Raw genomic sequence first — 25,965 nt, forward strand, 5'->3', positions numbered from 1 at the left:
GATGGACAACCGCCGAAGGGAGAAGTCGGATCGAAGTCTTCAAGTCAGAATGATGTTCGAAGTAGGTTTAGCATATCGCTGAATTGATGGCCGATGATTGATCAAGGAAGGGTTGAGGTTTTGCCAAATTTCTTATTGCCAAGCTAACATAATCAGTTGTTCAGACCGCGAAGGATGTGAATCCATCATGTCATGTATGTATGCGGTTCAGACGAGTCGAATGGTGTTCTTGCTTGCTTGCAATAGACTTGACCTCTATGGGACAAGTTAGAGAAACTCCGCTAAACATTGGTCTCAAACACTCCTTGAGCCACGGATTCTTCCTCCTTGAGCCTTTTACTCGGTGAAATGGCCCATTGATGCGAATGGTTCGATTGCTGTGATTCTGCTTCGAACGAGTCAACTTTTTATTTTTCTTGTTTTTCGAGTGTGTCAGTACTTCTCCGTTAACGTTATACCTAGAGGTTTCCACATTTTATCACAGAATCACCACTTGATTGAAATATCATCTCGACTGCCGCAGGAATCCTCTCGAAAACTCATACTCAGACAAAGCTAGAGTTAATTTTGTAAATCAGTTTGCCAGGCCTCACCATTTGCCTCGGTTTTGCCACGACAGTGTCAGCTTTGTATTTTATCTGTTTGCTTAAAGTTACCATCTTTCAAGAGACTGTGTGCAGGATTCCATATCCAAAATGTCATCCGCCGACCCCCCAGCTCAAAACGATGTGTCCGCCGCTCAAAAAACTGCAATGGCGAAGATGGCTGCGGCCAAAACCTCGGAAGCGACAAGTTCGACCATGTTTATCCTTTTCGCAGTGATCTTTCTAGTGCGTCACCTCAATCCAGTGTTCATTCACTTTGCACAAATGACTCATCATGGCTATTTACTTTTATCAAACTTTGCTTTGTGTTTATATAGGTGGTGATGTTTGTAACATTACCATTGGTTTATATGCATATGGTCCCAGGTCGGATCAAAAAAGGCTGGACTCTAAAAACTTATACTGGAGATACCCTTCAGAGCAGATCCTTAACAAACTCACGCATAAGTCCGAATAAAAAAATACCTCAATCCATCAATCCCATTTGGGTTCGCCAATTTTACAACACATCCTTCTTGCGCGTCATTCCCTTCATCAACCTTACAATAGGACAATTTCTACTCTTACTCGTGAGATCGTCCCATCTTCTCCACTCAATACGCTCAGAGGCTTACACTTCCTGTTTTGCATGCCTAGGCTATTTTTGTCGTGTTTCTATTTGGACTTTTGAACAAAAACCTTCACACTTCTCAATCGAATTTTAAAAGACCGGGATGGGTGGCGGCCACCTTGTTACCACTTGTTTATATACTTGCTATGAAAAATACTCCCCTAGCAATCTTGGGAAAGGGATACGAGTGTGTTAATTACATCCATCGCTTTATCTGTAGGTCATATTCTATCTCAGTTCCATACGAGTTCATACTTTGACTCATTCATCATTTTTATTCAGCTCGGCTTCTTATAATCGCAGGTAAATTATCTTACTCTATGCAGGTTAAATTTCGATCTTTGACCTCATTAAGTTGACCAAGTTACCATATATCACTTCTGCTCATGTCCTTAGCCCTTATTCATGCTGGAATTTATTTTAACCTCAAACTGACATCAGGAGGAAAAGTTTCATTCGGAACCACTATTGTGTCCGGCCTAGTGGCCTTGTTAGCTTTTGTGATCATCTTGATCAGCTCCTTGAAACCTATCAGAGCTCGTTTCTATCAAACTTTTATTGTTTTACACGTCCTTAGGTTCGTCCAAAGCTAACATTTCACTCATAACCATCCCCTGTTGATCTGGATGTGAACTTATCGTGTATCATTCTCTCTAAAGTTACTTGATTGTATTAGTGGCCCTTGCGCTACACGTCAAGACGTTACTTCCTGTAAGCTACAATTTTTAATCTATAAGACCTGTGAAGGATGCTGACTAACTCGACTTTCGACGAGTCAGTATGTAGGAGTGGCAATCGCTGCCCTTGTGATTGATATAGCACAGGTCTACCTTTTCAAAACCCGTCTACGTTCAGCAACTCTGACCGCCCTACCTGGTCAGGTGACTAAGGTGGAAGTGGACCAGTTAGGAGATGGTTGGCACGCTGGTGAGCAGAAAGCCTTTTGATTTCCAAGAATTATAGATAAGTAAACTGAAAAAAGATCTTCATTACAACAGGTCAACATGTCTATCTTCGCGTGATGAAAGGTACCTCAGCTTTGCAAAAAGTGCGTTAGGCACCATTAATTATCATATTCTTCTTATATGCTCATTCGAGATATCTTGGTCTTTACAGCATCCTTTTACCATCGCAAATGCGCCAGCTAGTACTTCATCAACATTGCACGTATCATTCCTTTCTCTTGTCAAACAAGCATTTTATCACAGATTCTGATAAGTGTGATAACTCGATCTATTTACTCCCTCCAGACATAACAATAAGCTTATTTTAATTGCCAAAGCCGCCGGTGACTATACCAAGGTAAAAACAAGTGCATAAGCTTCAATAAAAGCTATTCAAGATCTGAACTCGAATGTTTCTGTTTCATTAAATTTATAGGCGATATATTCAATAGGTCTTAGTAAAAACATCACCTTACCAGAACAATTTGAGAAAGACACAGAGTCTGACAAAAACCTCGAAAGTTTGCAACTTGAGGAGACCTCAAAAATACCTGTAGCTATCGAAGGGTAAGTGAAACATTCAAATCTCTATCAAAGCTTCCTTCTGAACGGATTTTATCTACCTTTCTTAAAAACAACCCAGGCCATATGGATCAATTTATACGGATATGTCTAAATATGAGACTGTTCTCTTCGTATCTGGTGGAAGTGGATTCAGTTGGTGTATGGCTAATATCGAAGAGGTCAGTCTACCCCCCTCAAACTAATCAACCTCTTCATGTTCAAAATTTATATTCCTTTCTGTAGACTGTGGGTCAAGTGGTCCGTGGAGAGGCTATCACTCGAACAATTTTCATTGTATGGAGTCTACGTGACCTAGGTGAGTCCACATTCTCAACTTTCTTGTCGTCAAAAGGATAATAAATAACAACCCATACCATTGGTTTCAAAAATTCATTCAGATATGGCTCAGCCCTTCTCAAAATCATTGAATGATACTATTGAACTAGCCTTGAGAGCAGGTTTAGAAGTTACCTTTAATATACACCTAACAACTCAATCGAAAAGCGTACAACTTCCACCAACAATTCACTCGAAATTAATCCAATCGAGAGTAGATCTCAATGCTTTAATCCAAACAGTTTCAGAGCGTACGAAAATGTCTATCGAAGGTAGAGGTGATTCAGTAGGAAATGGGATCGGGATCGGTGTTTGTGGTCCTAGACAGTTGGTCACTGCAATGAGTAATGCAGTTTGTAATGCAGATTCAACCCTTGCTTATAAAGTTGGAGGTCTCAACCTTCACACGTAAGCAATTTCATTCTCTATTGTATGATATCTAATTTTTTCAAGATACATACCCTGATGTGTTAAACATCCTCTCTTTGAACTCACAGTGAATCCTTTGATTGGTGAAAACAAAGTAAATTTCAACACCAATTGAATTCCATATCCATAAATCTATCCCAGTCATCTGTATCTGTATCTCATCTACATCCTTCATCCCTATCTTTAATAATGCTCCTTCCCAAGTGATTAGACTGGAAGTGATCTGAACGTAACCAAAACTCCAACTTTGTCTCATACAAATCCGTGTCACATATTTTGTTTTTCTGTATCTTTCAACTATCTAGACATTTTAAGATTGCTTTTGTATAATACATGTTTTAAAAGAAATGATCAGGTGTATGTGGACCTTTGTGCAATGAACAGCCTGTCTATGTTGTATCAATCAAACTTCTTTCAAAAAATATTCAGTCACACCAGAAGACTTTATGGCCAGATCTACATCCAAATTTGTGCAGGTAATATCCCTCCAAGGACATCTTCCTTGGTGTGCAAAATTTGCTTTCTAGACTTACATGGCTAGCAAAGTTGGTGGCAATAGGTTTTTAAAAAACTTAAGCAATCCAATAGTGACTTTGGGTTTTTTGCCTTCTCCAAACTTTGAAATCACTTCAATACACATGTTGTCTGTCAGAAGGGGCGGGGAGGGTTGCGATTGAAAGGCTCAACTTATGCGCATATATACATCAAAAATGGCTTAGGGTGGTTCACCAATTTTCGTCCAGAAATTGCATTCTGTGAATTTTAAAATGCAAGAATGAACCATACTCTCCACCAAGCCAGCATTCTAAATTTTGTAGAATGCGATTTCCAGCCAGGAATTGCTTAAGTGAACGCCCCTTCAAACCATACCCTTTCAGAAGCTATGAACGCCGTCTCATGTGCCATATTCCTCTTTATGTCCTTGCAAACAAGCTACGGTACTGTGTTAGAATTTTCAAGCCAAATGGTAGACTATTGTGGTGAATAGAAAGAAATATAAAATTGATTTGTGTTGAATATAACAATGACTTTTCTAACCAATCAAACCTCATGAGCGGAAAAAGCAATTGATAGTGTTGCATACCACTTTCTCAGACAGATGTAAGTCATGGGACACAAGCATAAGCATCATCAAGTCATTCAGAACATATAATCAGATGACATGTGCGTTGTCTTTTGGTACCTGGAGTGGTACCCACATCAAATGAAACTGTTGAATCCTATCCCTATGAAAGATCTTGATATATCAAAAATTGTCAGTGTCTGACCTTTGAGCTCGCAAAAGATCCTTCACTCATCATCCAACACAAAGCTTGGGAGAAAGGGGTCACACCAAAGAGGCTAAAGATGTGCACCCAATGTAATCACGCTACAAAAGAACACGATGTATTCCAAAGACGCGCCTCTATGATCCTATGTTGCATCATCTGATACATCAATTTAACTCTAGAAAATGATTGGCCAGTTCACCAATTTAATCACCACCTCTACATCATCGACTGTCCATGTCTGCTAAAAAGATTTACTAAAAACTTATGCCCTCCATTACCAAAAACCATATTATCTATTATGCAAATCTACTTTCACCATTTCTAAAATCCAAAAGATTCCAAAAAAGAAATTTTCCCTTGACATTATCATCACATCATCTTGATGTGATGAAGAGCGGGGACTGGGTCAACAAAATTGATCCATCATACCAGCCTTCGCTCAGTGTTCTTCCTCCTGTAGAACCAAAATCATCAGCCGGCAAAAAGCATGTAATAAAAAATCGAGCGATCAGTTGAAGTGATATGACGAAGGGATCAAACACAGAGCTTCGGAAGTCAGATAAAGGGCGCAAATAGGCACTGACCCGTTGACCCAATCAGGTTCATTCAAAGTCATTTCTGGTGCCCCATACAAGATGTTATCAACCGCTAAAGAACCGACCGTACCAAAATTGAAACAAAGTCAGCCTTGCGTGTCAAACTTCCAGATGATTAGTATGGTAGGTTCGGACAAACGCACCTTCAACACCAATCATACTAAAGGCGCGCATGCAGAATGAGTGTATATTAACATCAATTCGAAGGAGTGCCTATATCTCGTTATGAGCCACTTACCAGGAGTGATCTTGGTTCGCTACCTGATCAATGTGATTCACCAAAAATGAATTCAATGGACATTTCGAGAGTCAGTGAAGCTGCACCTTCATTCATATGAACTCTCATCGTATCGATAAGTACTGACCTCGTATCGATAAGAACCAAATCGTCCACGAGACCAGATACCAAACTCATCCTTCAAAGCTGGTAACAAGACTTTCAATTGCTGTACAACCGCATACAGAAGATGAAGACCAAGGTAGAAAAGCGAGGTCAGTCACCAATGTCATATAAAAGAATCACAAGCCATACTTACACCCTCACGCTCCAAACTGGGTGTGGGATAACCGTGATCGAATTTACGGTGATAGATCGATACGATCTCTGCGCCGGGTTCAACCATCTCCGTGTTGATCAAGCCTTGCAGCGAGTCTTTGATCAGATTGACCTCATCCACTGGTTTCATCTTGCTCTGTGAGATCTCTAACATCAGTGACCAATCTATGGGATCGGTCCCCACACAAACTTGATTTAGTCCAACGTTGACTTCGGGACAGAGAAAAGAAGTACTGACATGGCCCTTCCCGTTCAGTTTGAAGATCAATTTGACCGTTCAAGGCTGGGTCAGCTGCCTGAAGCGTCCTGATTTTCGTGCCCGTCTTTGGACAGTTGTTGGGCGAGTAGTTGGAGAATACTGTCACTCGGTAAAAGGGACAGTTGTCTTCGGGGTAGTACAACCAACAACTACCTTTCATTGCTCCCTGAAATTCAAACTAGGTAAGTTCGGGTACAGAGAGCAAGTCCGGTCAACGTCAGAGGAAGAGCTAACCGTAGGATTTCCACGGATTCCGAAACCAACAACATGAGTGCTGGAGTAAACCAAACCGTCTGAGATTGGCTTAAGAGGCTTCTGCGCTTCAGCCTCGATCATTCCCACCATGGTGTCAAGCGGTACACAGCTGATCATCTTGCCATACTCGATCACCGATCCATCATCAAAAGAGGCCTTACGAGCCTTTCCATCAATACTGACTAATCGACGACCAAATGCAAATTTGTCTGATGGTATGCACCGCGCAACAGCTTTCCAGATCCCACCAGTACCACCCTCAGCTGGAAACTTGAAGGTAGCATTGGGGCCCCAATTGCCGGCCTCTTTCTTGTAGAGCGTATTTTTGACAACCTGCTTGAGGGAGGGAGCAGCAACTCGTTCTCCAAGCCACTCGCATTGCATCTATAATAATTGTTCAAGATCAATCATCATCATGGATCAGCCAAATTACATGGGAGCAATTTACGACTCGTGATCGAGGGAATTCAATGGAGACCAACTCACGTGAGTGGTTGGGACAGCCCAAACCTTGAAGTTATACGGTCTCATAAACAAATCCGCCAACCCAGTCCCTGATATACAAATAGACCGATAAAATTAAATTTGAACACGATCACATGCAATTCCCAAGAGATCAAGAACCTACCCATCATACGCACAATCCACTCATCAAACGACTTGGGCTTTGATTTGGCGCGCGCGCGTTCCTCGGCCGCATCGATCATACCATCAATACAATTGACTTGATCCTCGATAGGCAACTGACTGATATTGTTCTAAAAGAATCACGTAGATAGTTGAGTCAACCTGGGGAAATTCATATTACGACATAAAAAGTAGGACACTAACCTGGTAAGGATAAGCCACCCAAGTATTACGACTACGGACGTATGAAATTCGCTGATGAGTGTACCAGTCTGTCTCTTTTGGAAGTGCTTCTGCAATCATATCATCAAAGTATTGATAATGAGAAAAGATGACGTGACTAATGTAAGATTTGCGCATTTGATAACATCATAAATTGGTCAGTACAAAATCCAAATTATACGAGGATATGAAACACAAATCAAGAGGCTACTTTCAGAAGTTTGACTTACCCGCCCACATCGAACAAGAAGCCTTCTTTGGTGACATCAGTGGAAGCAAGTCCACCTGCCTCTGCCTGTTCGTCTACCACCAAGTAAGAAGCGTGTTTCTGTGAACAGTTGACATAATATTGAAAGTTAGTCCTGATAGAAATCTTGGGTATCCCCTATAAGGCTAGGTCGGCTGACGAGTTGATGTAGTCGTCTCGCTGCTCCCAATCCACTGTATTCACATATCATTAAGATTATTCGGAATTCATTGACTCATCAGTTTCGGATGACATCACCAAAGTCTCGTTTCAAGGTTTACGTACGTAGGACCGGCACCAATGATCAACACATCCACCGACTTTGGTAAACTGTTACTCATGACTGCTTTTTATGTTATTGAAAGGTTTTCGTGACTGATTACGTGATCAAGTCAACAGGGTCAGCTTAGAATATAAATGTTACTGTTTATCGACACATCATTCAAGGAAATAGAAAAGGTCTTACAGACAAATTTACTTCTTTACTTCCTTGATCGAGAGAAGGCTATGTAGTTGACTATTTAGAGAGAAACAAAGGGAAAGTAATTAAAAATAAATAAATTCAGAGGAAGCAGGGTTTGACTGTGATGATGAGAAATGGACTGGGCGGTAAACTGATTTGAAGAGGAACAGACAATCTGATCGATCAAGTTGATTGTAATTTAATTTATCGCACGTGTGACACCTTTCAACTGACCAAGAACTGTAACACCCGACGCCTTTTCGAATTCCACTCCACCACCCACGATTCCAACTTCTTGAGTTATCCTCACCTATCTTGAACTAATCCTTGACGCTCAGACTTCCCTTGCGGTATGACTTGCCAGTCTGTGTTTGTTTTAGTGCCTATCACGATTCTTATGATAAAGCAAATAACATGGGTAAATAAATCACACATTTTCTACATGTATCTGATCCAACGCTTCGTCCACCACATCCATATCAACATGATGCTCTCCGTCCAGAATTGCTCAACAATTACTTTACAAAATGATTTAATGATACCTATCAAAGGCGAGAGGCGAGCATAACTTGACATGTCCGAACTATTTCTGAGAACCAGAAAATCACTTCAGAGGAAATAAAGCATTACGCTAACAATACGACACCTTCATCGCCCTTGCTTGGGTACATATTTGCTTGACAGCCCAGGTGAGGGGGAAAAGGGAGAGGTTATCTACAAAAGTCAACAACTTACAGCCCATCACGTCTGCTTTGATAGCTAATCCCTTACGTGGTTGCTGTCCATCTTGAATCTAACGGGAACAATCTATACATTCAACCTCATGGCATCTATGATCTTGTACTTGTATTGTTTCCAGCTTGACAGAGCTTGACAATGACACGTCTGTTCCAGAATCATTCATCTTGAAAGAAGCAGAGATCAAGTATATTCATGAGTTTCCTTTAAGATCTCACATTGATCAGGAAAGCTTTGCCTTGATCAGAAACTAAGACTTGGCCAAATAGTGAAAAAATCAGACCGAGAACCCGCATAGGACGATTTTTTACGATTCAGTAGCTGGGTCATGTTAACAAAGCTACCAAAGAAATGCCATCTTTATGACATTTGTCCAGAGACATTTATTTTCAAAGAAGCCTTCACCTTGACAATCATAGCAGCACTCAGACCCTCAAGAACTTTAATAAAGAAGGTATATTATTCAAACTTTACTTCACATAAAAATCATATTGTCTTAACATCCAAATCAAAGAAGTAGCTACGAAAAAAAAAGATCAATCAATTCATTCAGAAACCCAAAATAAAAAAAAAGGAATGGAATATCAAAAAAAAAGCATAAACTTACAAGCTACAATCAAAGGAGAAATCAAACCAGAACTAATTTGACAAGTTTTAAATCCGATCAATTCACTTCCAAAATGAAAGAATGCAATCAGATAAGAACCAATTGTTAATTGATACAATCTAAAAAATTCATATCAATCAGCTTGATCATCTCCCCCCAAAAAAACATGTTTTCAAAGATCAAATAGCCCAGTGTCTTACGCAGGATGGTTGATATTATAAGCGGTATAGAGTCGAATTAATCCAGATGTAAGTGTCCATACTCCAAAAGTACGTGATTGAAGGGGATTTACTATACATCGATCCAATGGTCTCAAAAATATAATCAGGTTTTGAAGAGTTTTTGGAAAAGAAATCTTTTTGTGTCAATGATCTTACCGAGTTGTGGTTTTTTACTATAAATGTTCTTGGTAAACTTTAATGTCAGAAAGTTTTGAAAGGTATTTAATACTGAGATTAGAGCGATCAGAGCTATCCACTATAAAGATCAGAAAACGAAACTCGTTAGAATTCCTGACCAACAAAGGTCTTGAGATGATCGCATTGAGAACTTCTTAGTTTTGTAATTAAATAGGTCCTTGGACAATAAAGCCGATTGGAAAAACAGTTGAATCACCTTGGGTAACAAACCTTCATGGGATGGAAAGCCAGCTAAAGTTTTGGAGAAAGGTTTTTATCGTCAGTTCACCTGGTCCGTTTTTCGGAATGGCTCTGACTCCAGGTTTTCTTATCATCTTATTCACTCACATAGTATAGGAATAGCGAACACTTGATTCATTTCTCCTCAAGATTTCAACAACACAACTTGCGTTCAGTTTGTTGCAGACAGTCTGGACAATTGTGTGCAAGGAGCCAGGAGTTGAATCTTGAAAAGCATGCTAGGCACGCGGGCCGGTTTGTTGAGAGCTTCGTGTGCGCGCCCCGCGTTCCGGCGCAACGCGTGCTCGGCACTTTTTTAATTGGGACTGCTGATTGATTTTTTGATTTCAAGATGTCGCCCAACAACTCCGAACACGCTGAGCAGGCTCGTCAGCGAGGCAATGCACACTACAAAGCTTGTCAGTTTACTAAAGGTAAGATTTCGCAACATCTACACGTGATTACCGTGACCTTCTTGTTTCCTCATGATAATTATACTGACGATTCAAACTGTTTTATAGCCATTGAAGCCTATAAAACAGCTGCAGCGCTCCTTCCCGCGGACCCTACACCTTTATCTAATCTATCCGCCGCTACCTTTGAAGCAGGGGACTACGAGAAAAGCGCACAATACTCGATCAACGCTCTAGCTCTCCTGGAGAGAGATACCGATGATGATCCACGAAAGCAAAAACTGCTTACACGTCTTACCAAGGCCAAGCGTTACCACTCCGGTCCTGATGACTCTATCGTCAAAGAGTCGCATCGCACTGCCATATTGGGTTTACCGAGATACAGGCCTTACCTGACCAACGACAGGAGCTACTACGCCTGTGGCCACGATGTTCCGGAGTCTCAGTACGGCCAGACACTTCGGGGAACGACGAAGGAAACCGAAGTTGCATCGTTTATGTTTTGCGGGGTAGGCGATGCTCGTAATATGCTACAAACGATGATACATTATCATTTCGAAGGCCCTCAGTCTTCCGAGTCAAATCAAAGGCTCCATTTTACTATTTTGGATATCAAACCTGCTACAATCGCTCGGGATTTGATTTTATTCGTCCTCTTGGACGACATATCTCACGCCATGGGCTTAACAGACGAACACACCATGAGCCAGGAGTTGTTTGAGACAATCAGTGTTGCATCATATCTTTATGCCACCCATGTGATGCCCGCTTATGCTTGGGACCGAATTCAAGCTGTCATTGAACGACTTCTAGACTCCTTTGACAATTCCGAGCAACCAATCTCCTGGGTTTACATTCCTCTCGCGGTCCAGGTCGATACTCGACCTAGTCTCGAATCCTGGAGACTAGGGCCAACTGAATCATATTCAACTCAACGTTTTCGCGAGCTCACAAAACAAGATAACTTATCAAGAAAGATGGGGAAAATGAGCACATTTGGACGTCCTGATCCAAACTCATACACACCTTTTCCTCAACTTGAGTTAGATCAGCGTGTCTATGAAGACTTCTCAATTGTCTTGCCTGATGACCATTTGCTAATTGAGCATGATATGGACCTAGTCAAGATGATCCGAAACTATGTCAAAAACAAGGATAGTAGCGAAAAGGCGCGTATATCTTCACACATTGACAACACATGGAAACCCAACATCACCCTAGCGGACATCGTGTGGGAGAATGAAAACGCCGTGGCTGGACATCTACCACACCCAGAAACGAGCTTTACACCGTTCGAAGTATTCGGGAATCTTATGAAAGGCTTGGGTCAACCAGAAAGCACCATATCAGACGGGAAAATGCTCATGAACGTTGCGGAATTTTATTTTATGATGGTCGGTCAAGCCATCCATGGCCTTCGTGACCGTATGTTGGTAGAGGTCTGCCTTGGGGAGATGGCCGATTGCCTCGAGAAAATGCGATATCAAACTCTTTCACGTACCACAGAGACCAAATCTAAGGATTGCTTGTTATTGTCAAAGCGACCCCACAAATACCATGTTATCCACCTGAGCAATATTCCGTAAGTCAAGATCTTGGTTTATCCTTCTCCATCAAACAGAGCCAATCATCTGATCTGAATCCTCGCTAGATAGCGATTATGTTGGTGGTCCTCTCACGTCCTTTCTGTATGGTGTGCCGCTCCTTGAGCATGGTCCAGGAACAGGTGTTGTCTCATGTAACCTCCGGAACCCAGCATCATTCAAAACCCTCTCTCAGTTTCTCTGCGAATATCTTGTTATGTACGATCTCAAATTGGTCCAGTCTCACTTTCATCTCAAACTATCCCCAGCAACTCCCGAAAGTAGCGCAGGTCCGATGCCCTCAATGCAGTACTTCCTCTGGGAGCGTATCCCACAGCAATCCTTGACCTTTGAGCAGCGTATGCCTCAACCAAAGCTTTTACACTGGCTCTACACACATTTCCTTAAAATATGTGTGCCTTATCCACGTGTCAGGGGTGACAGTGATCTAGCACTCATTTTCGCTCCGCTCAATATGACTGCGTTTCTTCGCTTGTTGAAGCACGTGTCTGAATTGGGATACCCAGCTCACTGGATCTCGAATTTGATCGACTCCATCTTTTCGGGCAAGATCACCACCACTGCCCGCCCGCCACTGCAACAGGTCAGTCTCATTGATTAAACGTGATATGAATCTGTTTTGGTTTGTTTACTAATGTAGTATTGCATCATAGGTTCTTACAACCAAAGATGTCGACACATCTTACCCAGCACAATCCTTTTGTACGACACCGTGGCTTTTGGAGTTCGCGACCCTGACCGGACTATGGCGCTCCCTTCTGAACGTCGGACTTGTCTTGCCTTCCTACGTTCCTTGCGTAGAGGATATTGTACAGTATACCGTCAAGTTTCCTGATTTGAACGTATGCGACGGTCAAGTGCCACACTCGATGCTGGTTTTCCATGATGAACAGACCTTTGGACAGCCACCTAAATGTTTACGACCATTTCTAATTGATGATATAACGGACATGGACTCGAAATTGCTTGAGCTCAGAGATAGGGGCCTACGGTGTATGAGCACCTTCCATTTGAATGTCAACGCACAGGAAGTCACATTTTGGATGTCTAAAGATATTTTTGAAGAGATGAAAGAGTGGAACGTTTCTATCTGGAGAACTGATGTATGGGAGCAAGAGGATAAAGGGTTGAAGTTAGGCGACGCGGTCATAAAGAAGAGGTCTTGGGAAGAGTGGAAAGATCACCGAGCGTGATTTAGATTCATCTTTTTGGTTGTTATAGCAGGTAATGTCAGCTCACTTTTGTTTGGTTTGATCATATCAAACTGATTGTGCTGAAACCAACACTACTCGTTCAACAGTTGTTCGACTCTTGTCACCCGATCACTAGCCCGCATGTTCCAGACTCGACATTTTCAATTCGGCTATTAGATGAAGTCAAGGGCCATAAGCTAGCACCGATCATCATCCTGAGCGGCATTCTATTCTAATGCCCATACAAGAAATATTTTCAAAAAGAGCTCGCACGGAAAGAGGACCCCGAAAAAACAATCTGATTGAGCAAAAGCTTCAACGAAACCCATTACATCTTCAACAATGTTATGAAAAAGGCTCATGATACAAACAAGTCCGAATCTTTTTGTAAACTATACACCATATTGTAAGATGGATCCTTTAAGGGTACATAAATTGATGATAAACTAATTCCACTCAAAGAAAGGCTTGTTCAATCTAAATGGAAACTAGATTCGAAACTTGTTCGCTACCGAATTGTTTGCGCGACCTGATATAACTGTTAATGAATATCAAGCAAGCATGACAATACCCTCATCACATGATGGACGAGATCTTTAACACCCCGGAGTTGAAGTTGTAATGATCACACAACTAGTACGGAAATGTGAGTGCACTCACAGTGTACTACAAAGACATGAACTATGAGCACTGCCAAGCTTCCCTCAAGAGGCAGCACCATCAAGGATAGACGAGAGGGTTCAATCGTGTATCTAAAACTCGACAACTCTCTTTATATTATATATTTCAAGTTGACTGTTGCCATTTTAAATGTAAAATACAATACAAAAAATAGCAATCGAATAACGACAAATTCAACAACAAATCAAAATGGGAAAGGTGTTCCTGATACATGCTCACTGCCTCTGACTTCGTTGACCGCGAGCTTGATTCAGAATCCTCAAAGCAATTCCACTACTCATCATCAAACCAGCAGTACCAGCCCAAAACCAAGCTCGATCTGTCCATTTATTTGATCGAACCTCTGGACTTTGTGATGATCGTTGAATGGTAGATAAAGTGGAAAGAAGCTGTTTAAGTTGTCCAACAATTTCTTGAAGAGGTTCTTCAACTTTATCATTTGAGATTGATCCTTTTTCTTGTTTTGTTTGATTGGATTGATTCCATAGAGGTGGTAATGGTTCTTGATCGGTTGAGGTAGAGTCTGGGAAGGTCTTTGCTAAGCGATGGAGCAACCTTAGTGATGATGGAATATATTTAGTAAGAATAGTTTTGATTATAAATGTAGGTAAACCTGTTAAAAAGTATAAACTCATGAATAGATTGATCAGACGCCGGAAAAAGAAAGTCTTTGATTACTTACTACCAAAGCTAGCAAGATCGATGACCAGTGTGAATTGACTAGACGATTCTTTATTGGAGACTTGTTCGATCAAATACCCTGCGTACTTGACCGTTACATCTGACTTTTTCAGAGGATGTGTAACTGTGGTTGAAGCGCACAGAATTCGAAGAGGAGTTTCAGGTGAGAGGCGAACACTGGTAGCGTACATGACCATTTGCTTAGGCTGAGATAAGACACTCGAAAGGGCAATACACACTATGAGAAACAGTAAGATATAAGTGGGAATCAAATGTCTAGATCGGCATACCTTGATAGGCCAGGACCCTTTTAATCGTACCCAACTTACTTTCTCTTCCAAATCTCCTCCACCTTCACACATTCGATCCCATTCCCATTGCTTCTTCTTACGCAGACATCGTGACAGTCGTTCAACATCCACGTCATCCATGATTGTCCTCACAGCGTAAAGAGATTGAATAGTGGGATGTTGAAGGACATGGATCGATTCCGGTGCATCTGCAAAGATCGGTTGCCAATCAGAAAGACCAGCGGATGTTTGAGGGCCCCTAGGGTGATCAGCGGGAAGTAAGCGGGGCTCCACAACTTCAAGTAAAGTCTTAATTGTTTTCTGATGTAGTTCATCTTGCACGTCTTCCTTCTGATCGGTTGATTTGATCGGTTGACTATCACTTTTAGGCTTGCTTTGAGATTTGGTGCGAGAATGAGGTACAGGCAATGATGTAGTACGTGCTTGGTTCCGAGCCCGAGGTGAAAATCGGAGAGCTAAGATAAAGAAGAGGAGTTGAATAAGAAGTAAATGAAGATGATCGAGCCCGAATCTGCCTGAGTCAATGAAAGAAAGAATGAGTAAGGATCAGAAAACTTGAGAATGAGACTAGATCATCAAATGCAAATTGACGTACTATTCCAACGGAATTTCCATATCAGTGAGATCGGGAATATTGATGCTGCGAGACTAGTGATCAGAGCAACAGTGGTAGGTGAGTTTCGAGTGGCCAAGTTCAATTGAGAATGGCCAGACATGACAAATCGACGATTGCTTGATGGTGATGTTCCTGATTATCAAATCAATCCAACTTTGGAACCATACCGCGATCCGATGTCGAGTACAATACAGGCCCGGTACCGAGTCTGGCAAGCACTCGTCGAGTCGTCACAGTCGTGAGCCTTGTCGAGACTCGACAGATTCCACACTTGCATATTTCCCTTGCTCCGACTATATGGCCGTTTCTCCAAGGTAAAATAGTCCTTCTCTTAATTAACTTGTTTAGCTAGTGTTGTATGCAATTAATGCCAATAAGCACTTTAAAAAAAAAGAATGCCCCCGCTTGATCTCTGGATCCCATGTCATTGTGGTCAAATAATTCCTTGGTTCATATGCTTTCATGAAGATTACAAGCTTCATGAGACCCTAGATTTCAGCTTCTAGGCAAACTGGGCCGCCAAATGCTATATTGGCAGTCTCATTTCCTTTTGTCTTAGTGCTGAGGGCGGAGACCCAAAATCCTAGCCAAAGTGACTACAGGAGAAATGATACATTCAGCATATTTTTGTTCATTCTCAGCAACAAAATTTCAGGGTTGGTATGTACTGGCAACTGGTGTGTATACCTTCACCCTTCTAATGAAGTGCTGTGTTTCCAACTACCCAATAGATATACTGATAAACCCGTACTGTTGCTCCAATAGATATGTATAAGCTTCACGTTGGCCGCGTCGGAAAAGGGGCTTCAAGTTTAAGATACGTGGATAGTCACACAATTTCTCTCGCGCATTTCAACAGTTTTGCGTAAAGAGGCTGTGTTCAACACCCGGAACTATAAATCAGAGTTGTTTTGGTTGAAAATCAGGCGAGATATTTTGATGATGCAGGAAGCATTGCATAATTATTGCCTCACAAGAGAATTATCCACTTGGTCACTAAATCAAACACCCTCAAATATGAAATTTGTGTAACCGTCACACCTTTTTTCTCAAAAAAGAGACACACAAGGACTGGAAGCTTCGGGTTGATCATCTTTTCGTATGATATCCTGTTTGGTGATAGCAGATGTGAATGTAGATTCTTCTGTAAATGGGAGTCCACTCTATGCAACCCTCCTGCGCCAGCTCAAAAGGATAAGGACTTACATAGTTGAGTTTGGTGAACCGTGGGTTTTGAGCCAAAAATAAACGTCCATGAAATCGATCGGTCAGCATGGGTACTTGGAGGCATGAGGACTGCATATATGCGCAGTGATTGTTGAGGGTGACATTCTTCGCTAAACCAGAACCCTCTCCTGAAATGCTCGAGACAGTCAAACAGTCTTATCAAACTTGAAATCTAAATCCAGGCTGAAGGTTTACCTCTCACCCAGTCGTGTGAATTCCGATTTCCAAGATATCTCGTCTTAAACACCAGCTGTTCTTAATCGCCGAGGTAGATGACACAGATCATCTCTCGTATAACGTATTGCGCTGGCGAGATCCGGTCTCCGGGTTACCTCCATACGCTCATAGAGTAAGTTTATGTTCATGCATATACGCAGTAAACCCCTCACTGAAAGGACCCTAATACGTGCGAAAGCGGGCTGATCGCACAAAGTTGAAGGATGTTGAAGGGCTGCTCATTCGACAATCAAGCTTTGGAAAACTTTGACAGATACTTTCATGGGTTTTTGAGTTTAATGTGCGTACCTCCATCCCCCCGCGACGACCGCCTCCGCGTGCTGTGATTGGTGACTAATCCTTCGGTCGTGATGAGGCATAGTGGCATAGAATCTGACATATCACCCGAAAAAACGTGATGCTTTTGCATGTTGGTGTCATTGGTTGCTTCCCAGACACATATATTAAATGAAGTCCTTTATCCATGTCTAGTTACATCCCCCCCACGCCTGTTCCATTTGGTACCAATAGCAAGTGCTATATCTTTCTCGATTGATCGTGGTAGATAACGAATCCCAACCATTAACTTCATCGTGGTGGTCAGAATCAGGAATTCTGCCCAGCTTGATTTATTCACTGTTCTGCCACCCGTCTCTCCTTAGTGAACATTTTTTATCTGATCAGCTTGATCCTAAAATCTAAAAGTGAACACTAGTGTGTTGTCGCCATCATCCTTCACATAGACTCTGCCACATCTGAAGTAAGCAGGACTTCATCAGTATATTTGTCTTATACCCCGATTTCAAGATGGCTAATCAAACTGATGATCTCGGTCATCCAAATAGGTATCCTGGGATGTCGTCTCCCGAGACACCTACGGCGCCTACCAGCCCGAGCCCTATGGTTCTTGCGATGCTTGCGTCTAAAGACATGGTCAAATACTTACTGGCGGCGGAGATAGCCATTTGCGCTGTAAGATTTCCGCATGGTTTTACCAGTGAAGCCTTTGATGTTGACGAGACGGTTTCCACAATCAGATTGCATTTGTGATAGCTCTTCCGTTAATCTTCATCTGGTTCTCATCAGGCCGTTTCAAGTCAGGTGTATGGCTCAAAAAATCTAAAGCAGTTGCTGCTAAACGTAAAGGCCCATCTTCCAACACGGCTACGAAGGAAGATCCCCCTTCCTCCTCGTATTTGTTTGTATCATTTAGACGAGTCTACAATGCCACATTGTTACCCACGCTGCCTTTGATCAACCTCACCATTGGCCAGATACTGTGCCTCCTGGTACGCATCATCCAATGCTTTCCAGATTAATCTTTGTGTATCATTTAAACCCGAAGTAAATCTCTCCAAAACGTCTTCATCAGATATTATTAGGCATCATTGCAGCGGCTTTCGTGTACGAGAACTTAGCTGCACCGCAACATAATTTCAAGCGTCCGGCATGGATCTCCGTTGCGAGCCTTCCTCTGGTTTTCATATTGTCCATGAAGAATTCACCCTTTGGACTCATAGGAAAAGGTTACGAGCGAGTGAACTTTATTCATCGGTTTGCTGGTGAGCCTTTACTACCTCCTCTACTTCTACTCTGGTCCGCGCTTCTGAATACGTACCTTCTTGCTTTCATCAGGTCGTCTCCTCATACTGGGAGGTCAGTGTTCAATATTTGATCGAAGTGATCGTATCTATAGCTTCACCAATGTGACTGACGTGGATGCATAATTTCTCTAGCATTTGCACATTACGGTCTATGGCTCTACATGCGACATTCGATGGGTGCCCCGCTCCTCGTCTTTGCAGGTCCTCCATTAACGGGCTTCATCGCTGTGGTTTCCTTGGCTGTGATTCTTCTGAGTTCATTGAAGATCTTCAGGTCACGACTATATCAGACTTTCCTGTTCCTTCATATTGCTGGGTATGTACATTCTTACGATCTGGTTATGAAAGCCAATATCTGAAGCTTCTTTTGAATTTCCAAATCAAGCTATATCACTGTACTCGTGGCTTTGTGGTTTCATCGAGTTGCTATCAGACCGGTATGTTCATCTTTCTAACCGAGCAAATGATCTTGCACTCATTCTTCCTTTTTTAATAGTACATCATCGTAGCAGCTGCTGCCGTAGTGTTCGATGCACTCCAAGGGCTCCTGATCAAGACCCGTTTCAAATCAGCTATCCTAAAGTCTGTTCCCGGCAATATGACGAAGATTCAGGTGCAGAATGTAGGCGATGGTTGGCGCGCAGGTTAGAAAACAAATTTTATCTTTCGTCAGCTTTTGTCTGACAAAAGACTTTTGTCAACGATAGGACAACATGTCTACCTTCGCATTATGCGAGGTCGTCGAATGTTTGAAAAGGTTTGGAACTTGAACTCGTACAATTTTAATCTTTATCTTCTGACTTCTCAATTCGGAATCCTTTACCAAATGAACATAGCATCCTTTCACAATTGCAAATGCCCCATCTAGCCTATCCCCAGCAAAGTAAGTCTCTTCTACACGTACATCATCATAGCCAGTTTGACAACGTATGAGAGCGCAATTCTCTTGCTAACTTGTTTTACATCAACCTTCAGCCATGACCAAAGTCTAATACTCGTCGCAAAAGCAGCTGGAGACTTCACAAAGGTATAAATCATACTCACTTGGGTATTTTCTTCTTTAATAAAAGACTCATATCACCTTAACTCAGGCTGTTGAAGTCCTAGGCAAAGAGAATGTCGTACATATCCCATGGACAGACGAAAAATCAGTCCAAGATAAAGGAAGCTTTGTTTCTGAATCTGGACATGAGCCGAACCGTGTATCTGTCATAATTGAAGGGTAAGATAACTTTCTTCTTTACAAATAAACCATCAATCATTTTAACATCATTGGATTCCATGACAGACCCTATGGAAGTTTTTACGCAGATTTAGCTCGTTATGAGACGGTAGTTTTGATTGCTGGAGGTAGCGGATTCACGTACTGTTCAGCAATGCTTGAAGATGTTAGTGATTGTGTAATGTATGCTGCATCATCATATCTCTAATCTTTTGGATTCCCTTTTCTCTAGATTGTTGGTTCTTTCAGAGAAGGAAAATGTAAGACCAGAAAGGTGTATGTTACTTGGGCATTACGTGACTTAGGTAAGTAGTCCAGTTTAAGTCTTGTCTTTTCGGCACCAGAAGCTTAAGGTATGTTGTATATCTTCAGGAATGGCACAAGCATTTTCGGCAAGCGTGAATGAGACTTTAGACCTCGCCAAGGAGTTAGGCCTAGAGATCAGCTTTCGAATCTATACATCCACCATCGCCTCTAGAGAAGCCAATACGATTCATCTCTCTCATCTGATTCCCACAAGAGTTGATGTAGCAAGCTTAATTGAAGAGGCTCTTGAGTCTACAGCTACGGCTGCGAACTTCCGAAACGTGGCTCGTGGATCTGGTGTAGGTGTAGGTGTTTGTGGACCGACTACTTTGATAAATGCCACGAGAAAAGCCGTGGCTCGTGCTAGTGGCTCGCTTGAGTCCAAAGCAGGTGGAATCACCTTACACTCGTGAGTTTAATTGAATCGATTCATAAGACAGGAAAATCTGGGACTGACTAGAACCGTTTGCTATGTATATCCAGTGAAGTATTCGGATGGTAATTGCGCATACGATACTTCGAAGTTTGATTCAATTCCCCATACGTCGCAACATGCTTTATTTGATATCTTGATAACTAGCTTTTCCACTTTCACTTGTCTTCCTGTTGTTTTGATGGATCGCGGTCTGCTTATTGATTGTAAGCTTGATGGGTCAAATACAGGGTAGCTTGCTCTGGTTGGCATTTTGTTTTTTACTTTTTTGCTTGAATATTTCTTTGCACGTTGAGGGTATAGTGTGTCATTAAAAATTGTACTGATGAGATGTTTTCTAGAAGTTGACGCTCTGATCTGACTTGATTGTTCTAATTTTTATCGCTTGCACATTCACAAAAAATTTCTATCGCTTCATTTAGTAAAGCAAGGTTATTAGGATAAGGAAATTATTTACACATGTGATTTCTAAACATTGTTTTTAACACTGGCAAAATGTTTGGTAGCTTATTGATCAGTTTTGCTCTCAAGGTGTGACTTCACCAATTTTTTTTGCACAATTCAATTCAACAAAATGTATCTTGTATCCCTTTTTTTTCTTGGTAAAACAGTGGTATTTCCATATGTTCTTCAATATATATAATTTCGTGATCTTGAAGTGTGGATATGTCTCAAACAAAACATGGCAAAACAACCTATGTAGCCATAGGTCAAGAGTGATGCATGGGCAATGCGGCAAGCCTTTGAGGCAAATTCACATTAGAGTGATGAGGAAAAGTGTACCCCAGGGATGCCACTTTGAGTCAGACTCAACTTATGCTGGACTCACAGCCCCAGGAAGGCAGTGAATACAGTACTCAGTATATGTGAGCCTACTAGCTTCTGTTAGGCTAGTAGATTCAATAAAAAGGTTGTGGAAAATCTATTGACTTCAGCTAGAGTTGTGCAGATCAATATCTACAAGTATGGACAGATAGAGACTTGGGCGTAGGAGCTTTACTTTACTTCCCACATAGTTGCCTTGGCAACAAACATCCGAGGAGTCCTTGGATGGCCCCCAAGGAAAAGGGCACCTGAGGAATACCTCCAAGGCAAATTTTGGCCGTTGCTGTTGCCTTGGATTGGATCCTCGGTGGGAGCTTCCCTTGGAGTTGAAATCTGAGAACTCCTGGGAGATTTGCATCCAAGCCAAATATGCTGTCTGTGCTTGGAATAAGTAAAGACTTCAGTTAGTTGAACTTTAAACAAAGGCTTTAGCCCAGGGAGTTTGGGGTCATCATTGTCTTTACAATGATTACAAAGAAGAGCAACTGACTTGCAGTTCTCAATCCTAATTTGATCCTCTTCTTATTCAAAGCAAGGTCAAAAAAGGTGGTGTTAAAGTCTATTATAACACCAGGAACTTTACACTCTGACTAATAGAGATTTCCCCATAGATTTAGAGTTTCTTATATCAGACAAATACCAAATCTGATATAATCAGTACCCAAGGACTACTTCCTTACAAGTAATTCCACCCAATGGAGATTACAAGGATTACTGATTATGGAGTCTAATCAGAAACAAAGTTGAATGAGCACACAGAATAAGCAACAAGACACAAGGTTTGAGTTTCAAGGTATGTAGAACCAGGCCTATAAAGTTTGGTAATTGATCAGCAAAGTTTAAAGGTTCCAGGAAAATGAATAAAAGCAAAGTTGTGTAGTTTTTGAATGATAATGTGATAATGTGATCTTCTCAATCTGGTTGAATTTTCAGGGTTTATATAGTCTGAACCTTGGAAATCTTTGGACTACAAGTGCACACAAATTGTGGTTCTATGATTAGGTTAAATACAGTAAGACAGTTACTGTTGTTTTATAAGGGGTAGGAGAATTTTACACCGGCCGCTTTACACCAACCAACCCGGTGTAAAACAGACCTGGTGTAAAATTCAAAAAAATGGCTTTTTTTTGTAATTTTTTACAGCCTTTGATTTTTTTGGTCCGTGTAAATAATGTCTGTGTAAAAATTTTGGTGTAAGAATCTGCCACCCGAGCAAGACATTGAATTTTACACCGGACGTTTTACACAAAAAATTGCTGTGTAAGAAATTGCAGTGTAAAAACCGGGCCCGGAGGTAACAATCAATTTTGCACCGGGCCGGGCTACACAGGTTTGCCTTGGTGCAAAATTGCCCAGTGTGAAATTGACAATATGTGTTCCATATTACAATTATACACCGAAAGGGCATATAAATTACACCGCAGATGTTTCATCATACCATGGAAGGAAGTTCCCATGAAGACGAACAACCAAACAAGGGTTGAATAGCCCACATACTGGGAACCAAACACTGGATTTGATGAGAAATCCTACGACAAACCTTGATATTATCAATATACCCACATATCCGTGACACCGGAGAACAATGTAACATGAAGTTGATTCCATATCAATCAACTCCACATCAACTTCACAATATAGGAGTGCACTAATAATCTCCAAAGAGCGACTTCCAAGCCCAGCGCTTTGATCCATCTAGTTTAATCTGCTGGTTAAGTCCCAATCGGATTTGGAGGCATGACAATTGATTCTAGCAAGGATGGGACAAGCCGCATCACGTTATGATGGTGCCATTAGCTTGACAAATGAAGATTCTTTGTGTCCAGAGGAAGATATATCCTCTTCTGTTTCCTGTGGCAAAGAAGATACATCCTCTTATTGCACAGAAGATATTACTCCTTCAACATCTTTTATTTCTACACCAGCAAACAGTACCATAACCCAATCTACATCATAATCATCTTTGCCTCTTGCCAGGATGACTAAAAAAGCCTCTAAAGCCGCATCTTCATCCAAAGGAGGTTCTATCACTTCTAAAGATAATAAACCTACGTTCAATCAAGAGGAAGACACACCACGTCGGCGTAATGTACAACTACCTACCAACAAATCAATCTTCAAAACTTACAGTGATCATGAAAAGCAACAATTCTGTTGAATACCTGATATCCCGTGACGATTTCTAAAGGTGAGCCTCTATCACCTTCTGTCCCTATCTACCTGAACAAACTAACCTATAATGGTTTTCAGGTTAAGGATAAAGTTAAGGAGAAAAGATCAACACGTATAGCTTCAGCTATCAGATTCTTTTCCTTCCGTAGAATAACGGGTTTAGAATAATATTTCACCTGATACCCCGTGACGATTTCTAAAGGTGAGCCTCTATCACCTTCTGTCACTATCTACCTGAACAAACTAACCTAAACACATAGAGAGAGAACAATAAATGGATAAGAGGATTAGAGTTAGATAGAAAGGAAACAATATGGTTTGGAAAGATCAGATATCCTCTAACCTATAATGGTTTTCAGGTTAAGGATAAAGTTAAGGAGAAAAGATTGACACATATAGCTTCAGCTATCAGATCTAGCGTCGCCGTAAGTAAAAGGTGAAATAGAATAAAGAAGACAAATACAGAACATTATAAGAATGACATCAGTTTATGAATATGAAACAATAGAGAATTATAAGGGACTTACTCTTTTCCTTCCGTAGAATAACGGGTAAGGAAAAGAGTCTGTATGATGCGTGGAGGAGGCGCATTATTTGAATAAAGGAGTATTCTAGGTTTAGGTTTGAGTATTGAAATTAATACTATTGTGCTAAGGTGGCTTATGTGGGGCACGTGTATGGATTGTATGTAATGATTCTATGATAGTTATCCATCACCTTTCACTACTGCTGAAACCTGAGTAAAATAGTGAGAGACAGATATGTCTCTCAACATGCCCCCTGTTTCAGCTGTCCGTGTATAACGTGGATGCCAGTTTGATCTCTGAATTCTCGGAAAGGTCCTGGATGAAGAAGTTTGGTTAGAGTATTGGCATACATATTTTTATTGCTTATGTGGCGAAGTTTGATGATTTTCTTCTCGACTTGTTCTCGTATCCAGTGGTATTGTACCTCAATGTGTTTCGTGCGGGCATGAAAGATTGATTTCTGGGTTAAGGAAACAGCTCCGGTGCTGTCACTACAAAGAATTGTTGGAGCGCTTTGACCTAATGATATGTTAGATAATATTAAAGGGATCTTGTATCCCCTGATCAATATCAATCAACAACAGAATCAGTCAAATGTCAAGAAGGAAACTATAGTTGTCCGGAGAGGGATTTGTAATGATAGTGTGTTGAGTGAGAAAACTTCAGAGATGATTAAAGAAGAGAGAAGAAGTTTTCTCACGATACAAGATTGATAAACTAAATTAGCGATACACTTTATGGTTAGGTTTGCGGACAAAATGGTTGTGAGTAAGTTTATGACACAAATTACATAGAGTTAATTATTAATTGTATTTTAGAAATAAAGTCAGAAAATGAAATAAATAATGTGAAAGCGATTTGTTCCAACAAATATACCTTGTAGCCATACAACTTCCTGCCCAGCTTCAGTAGTGGCTTTGTACTCAGTAGTGGCTTTGTACTCAGCCTCGGTGGATGATAAGGAGACATTTGGCTGAAGTTGGCTTTTCCAGCTGACGGCTGCTCCATTCAATTTGAACACGTAACCGGTTGTGGAACGGCGAGTAGTGGGATCACCTGCCCAGTTGGAGTCGGTGTAGCACTCAGGATAACACCAGCTTTGGTTTCCTTCAATGATACAATCTTGAGGAGAATACATTAAACCTAAGCTTTGGGTCCCTTTCACGTATCTGAGGACGTGCATTCCCATCTGCCAAGCGATTAAAGATGGCCTTGATAGATGTTGAGACAGACTATATACATCAAGCTACCAACTAAGCTGTTGTATGGTAAATTTGAGTTCTTGAATTCTAGTACTTCATTATTGCTGGCCTTCAGTATTTTAGTACCACCAGGGAAAGGTGTTGAAGGCGGCTTGCATGCTTCAGAGTTGAATCTTTCTAAGACAGTTTGAATAAAAGAAGGTTGACTGAGTGAGTAACCACCTTCCTCAGTTGAATTTATTTCAATTCCAACAACACAGTGCGCCGGTCCTAAATCCTCCATGCGTCATTTCAGTTTTAACAAATCTTTTACATGATTCACCTTATCGCCTGTGATCGCCATGTCATCTACGTGGAGGTATATCAGCGTTTCTAAGCCATATTTGTCTTTGCTGTACCATAGGCATGCGTCGTGAGGATTTTGCTTCAGGCCAATACTGATGAATTTCTCTTTGACTTCTTCACTCCAACACCTAGCCGACTGCTTGAGGCCATATAAAGCCTTTCTCAATCTGGCAACCTTCCCATTAGCTCGTTCATCATCATATCCTTCAGGGAGCTCAAGATATATTTCTTCCTGAAGATTGCTGTTGAGAAAAGCAGCTATAGCATCCATCTGATCCATAGGCCATCTTTTTGCAGCTGCAACAGCAACCAGTATTCGGAAAGATGCTAGACATCCTGTTGGGGCAAAAGTATCATTGAAATCGATTCCTTCCGTCTGGGTATAACCTTTGGCTACGTATTGGGCCTTGTGTTTGGATA

General features: G+C 41.3%; 6 protein-coding genes across 6 annotated transcripts; 3 read left to right on the forward strand and 3 right to left on the reverse strand.

The window, feature by feature from the left end:
- Nucleotides 1-695: 695 nt before the first annotated feature.
- MELLADRAFT_113404 (uncharacterized protein) lies at nt 696-3,575 on the forward strand (the record flags this gene model as incomplete). Its single annotated transcript, XM_007418088.1, has 13 exons — nt 696-830; nt 923-1,093; nt 1,242-1,431; nt 1,498-1,518; nt 1,612-1,792; nt 1,875-1,926; nt 1,995-2,142; nt 2,214-2,263; nt 2,596-2,726; nt 2,803-2,902; nt 2,967-3,039; nt 3,122-3,467; nt 3,557-3,575. 13 exons carry the CDS (start codon nt 696-698, stop codon nt 3,573-3,575), a joined length of 1,617 nt encoding a protein of 538 aa, XP_007418150.1.
- Nucleotides 3,576-4,851: 1,276 nt separating this feature from the next.
- On the reverse strand, nt 4,852-8,084 carry MELLADRAFT_45999 (uncharacterized protein; the record flags this gene model as incomplete). The annotated part of the gene is made up of 15 exons (XM_007418065.1): nt 4,852-5,213; nt 5,344-5,407; nt 5,499-5,515; nt 5,594-5,616; nt 5,721-5,801; nt 5,892-6,076; nt 6,150-6,336; nt 6,405-6,809; nt 6,912-6,979; nt 7,054-7,183; nt 7,257-7,392; nt 7,505-7,602; nt 7,682-7,715; nt 7,807-7,896; nt 7,988-8,084. 14 exons carry the CDS (start codon nt 7,860-7,862, stop codon nt 5,183-5,185), a joined length of 1,515 nt encoding a protein of 504 aa, XP_007418127.1.
- A 1,108-nt stretch (nt 8,085-9,192) lies between these two features.
- Nucleotides 9,193-9,964, reverse strand: MELLADRAFT_113406 (uncharacterized protein; the record flags this gene model as incomplete). Its single annotated transcript, XM_007418108.1, has 5 exons — nt 9,193-9,242; nt 9,330-9,448; nt 9,530-9,620; nt 9,707-9,806; nt 9,959-9,964. 5 exons carry the CDS (start codon nt 9,962-9,964, stop codon nt 9,193-9,195), a joined length of 366 nt encoding a protein of 121 aa, XP_007418170.1.
- A 355-nt stretch (nt 9,965-10,319) lies between these two features.
- On the forward strand, nt 10,320-13,177 carry MELLADRAFT_113407 (uncharacterized protein; the record flags this gene model as incomplete). Its single annotated transcript, XM_007418089.1, has 5 exons — nt 10,320-10,401; nt 10,489-11,962; nt 12,036-12,567; nt 12,625-12,748; nt 12,786-13,177. The coding sequence occupies 5 exons, from the start codon at nt 10,320-10,322 to the stop codon at nt 13,175-13,177; spliced, it is 2,604 nt and encodes an 867-aa protein (XP_007418151.1).
- A 1,537-nt stretch (nt 13,178-14,714) lies between these two features.
- MELLADRAFT_73571 (uncharacterized protein) lies at nt 14,715-15,582 on the reverse strand (the record flags this gene model as incomplete). Its single annotated transcript, XM_007418071.1, has 3 exons — nt 14,715-14,758; nt 14,830-15,365; nt 15,446-15,582. 3 exons carry the CDS (start codon nt 15,564-15,566, stop codon nt 14,741-14,743), a joined length of 675 nt encoding a protein of 224 aa, XP_007418133.1.
- A 2,819-nt stretch (nt 15,583-18,401) lies between these two features.
- Nucleotides 18,402-20,543, forward strand: MELLADRAFT_95557 (uncharacterized protein; the record flags this gene model as incomplete). The annotated part of the gene is made up of 13 exons (XM_007418079.1): nt 18,402-18,471; nt 18,545-18,565; nt 18,646-18,829; nt 18,899-18,950; nt 19,010-19,157; nt 19,221-19,270; nt 19,350-19,396; nt 19,489-19,540; nt 19,584-19,735; nt 19,802-19,901; nt 19,968-20,040; nt 20,108-20,450; nt 20,525-20,543. The coding sequence occupies 13 exons, from the start codon at nt 18,402-18,404 to the stop codon at nt 20,541-20,543; spliced, it is 1,311 nt and encodes a 436-aa protein (XP_007418141.1).
- Between the last annotated feature and the right edge of the window lie 5,422 nt (nt 20,544-25,965).

This window comes from Melampsora larici-populina, assembly GCF_000204055.1.
Source record: "Melampsora larici-populina 98AG31 unplaced genomic scaffold MELLAscaffold_84, whole genome shotgun sequence".
Lineage (NCBI taxonomy): Eukaryota > Fungi > Basidiomycota > Pucciniomycetes > Pucciniales > Melampsoraceae > Melampsora > Melampsora laricis-populina.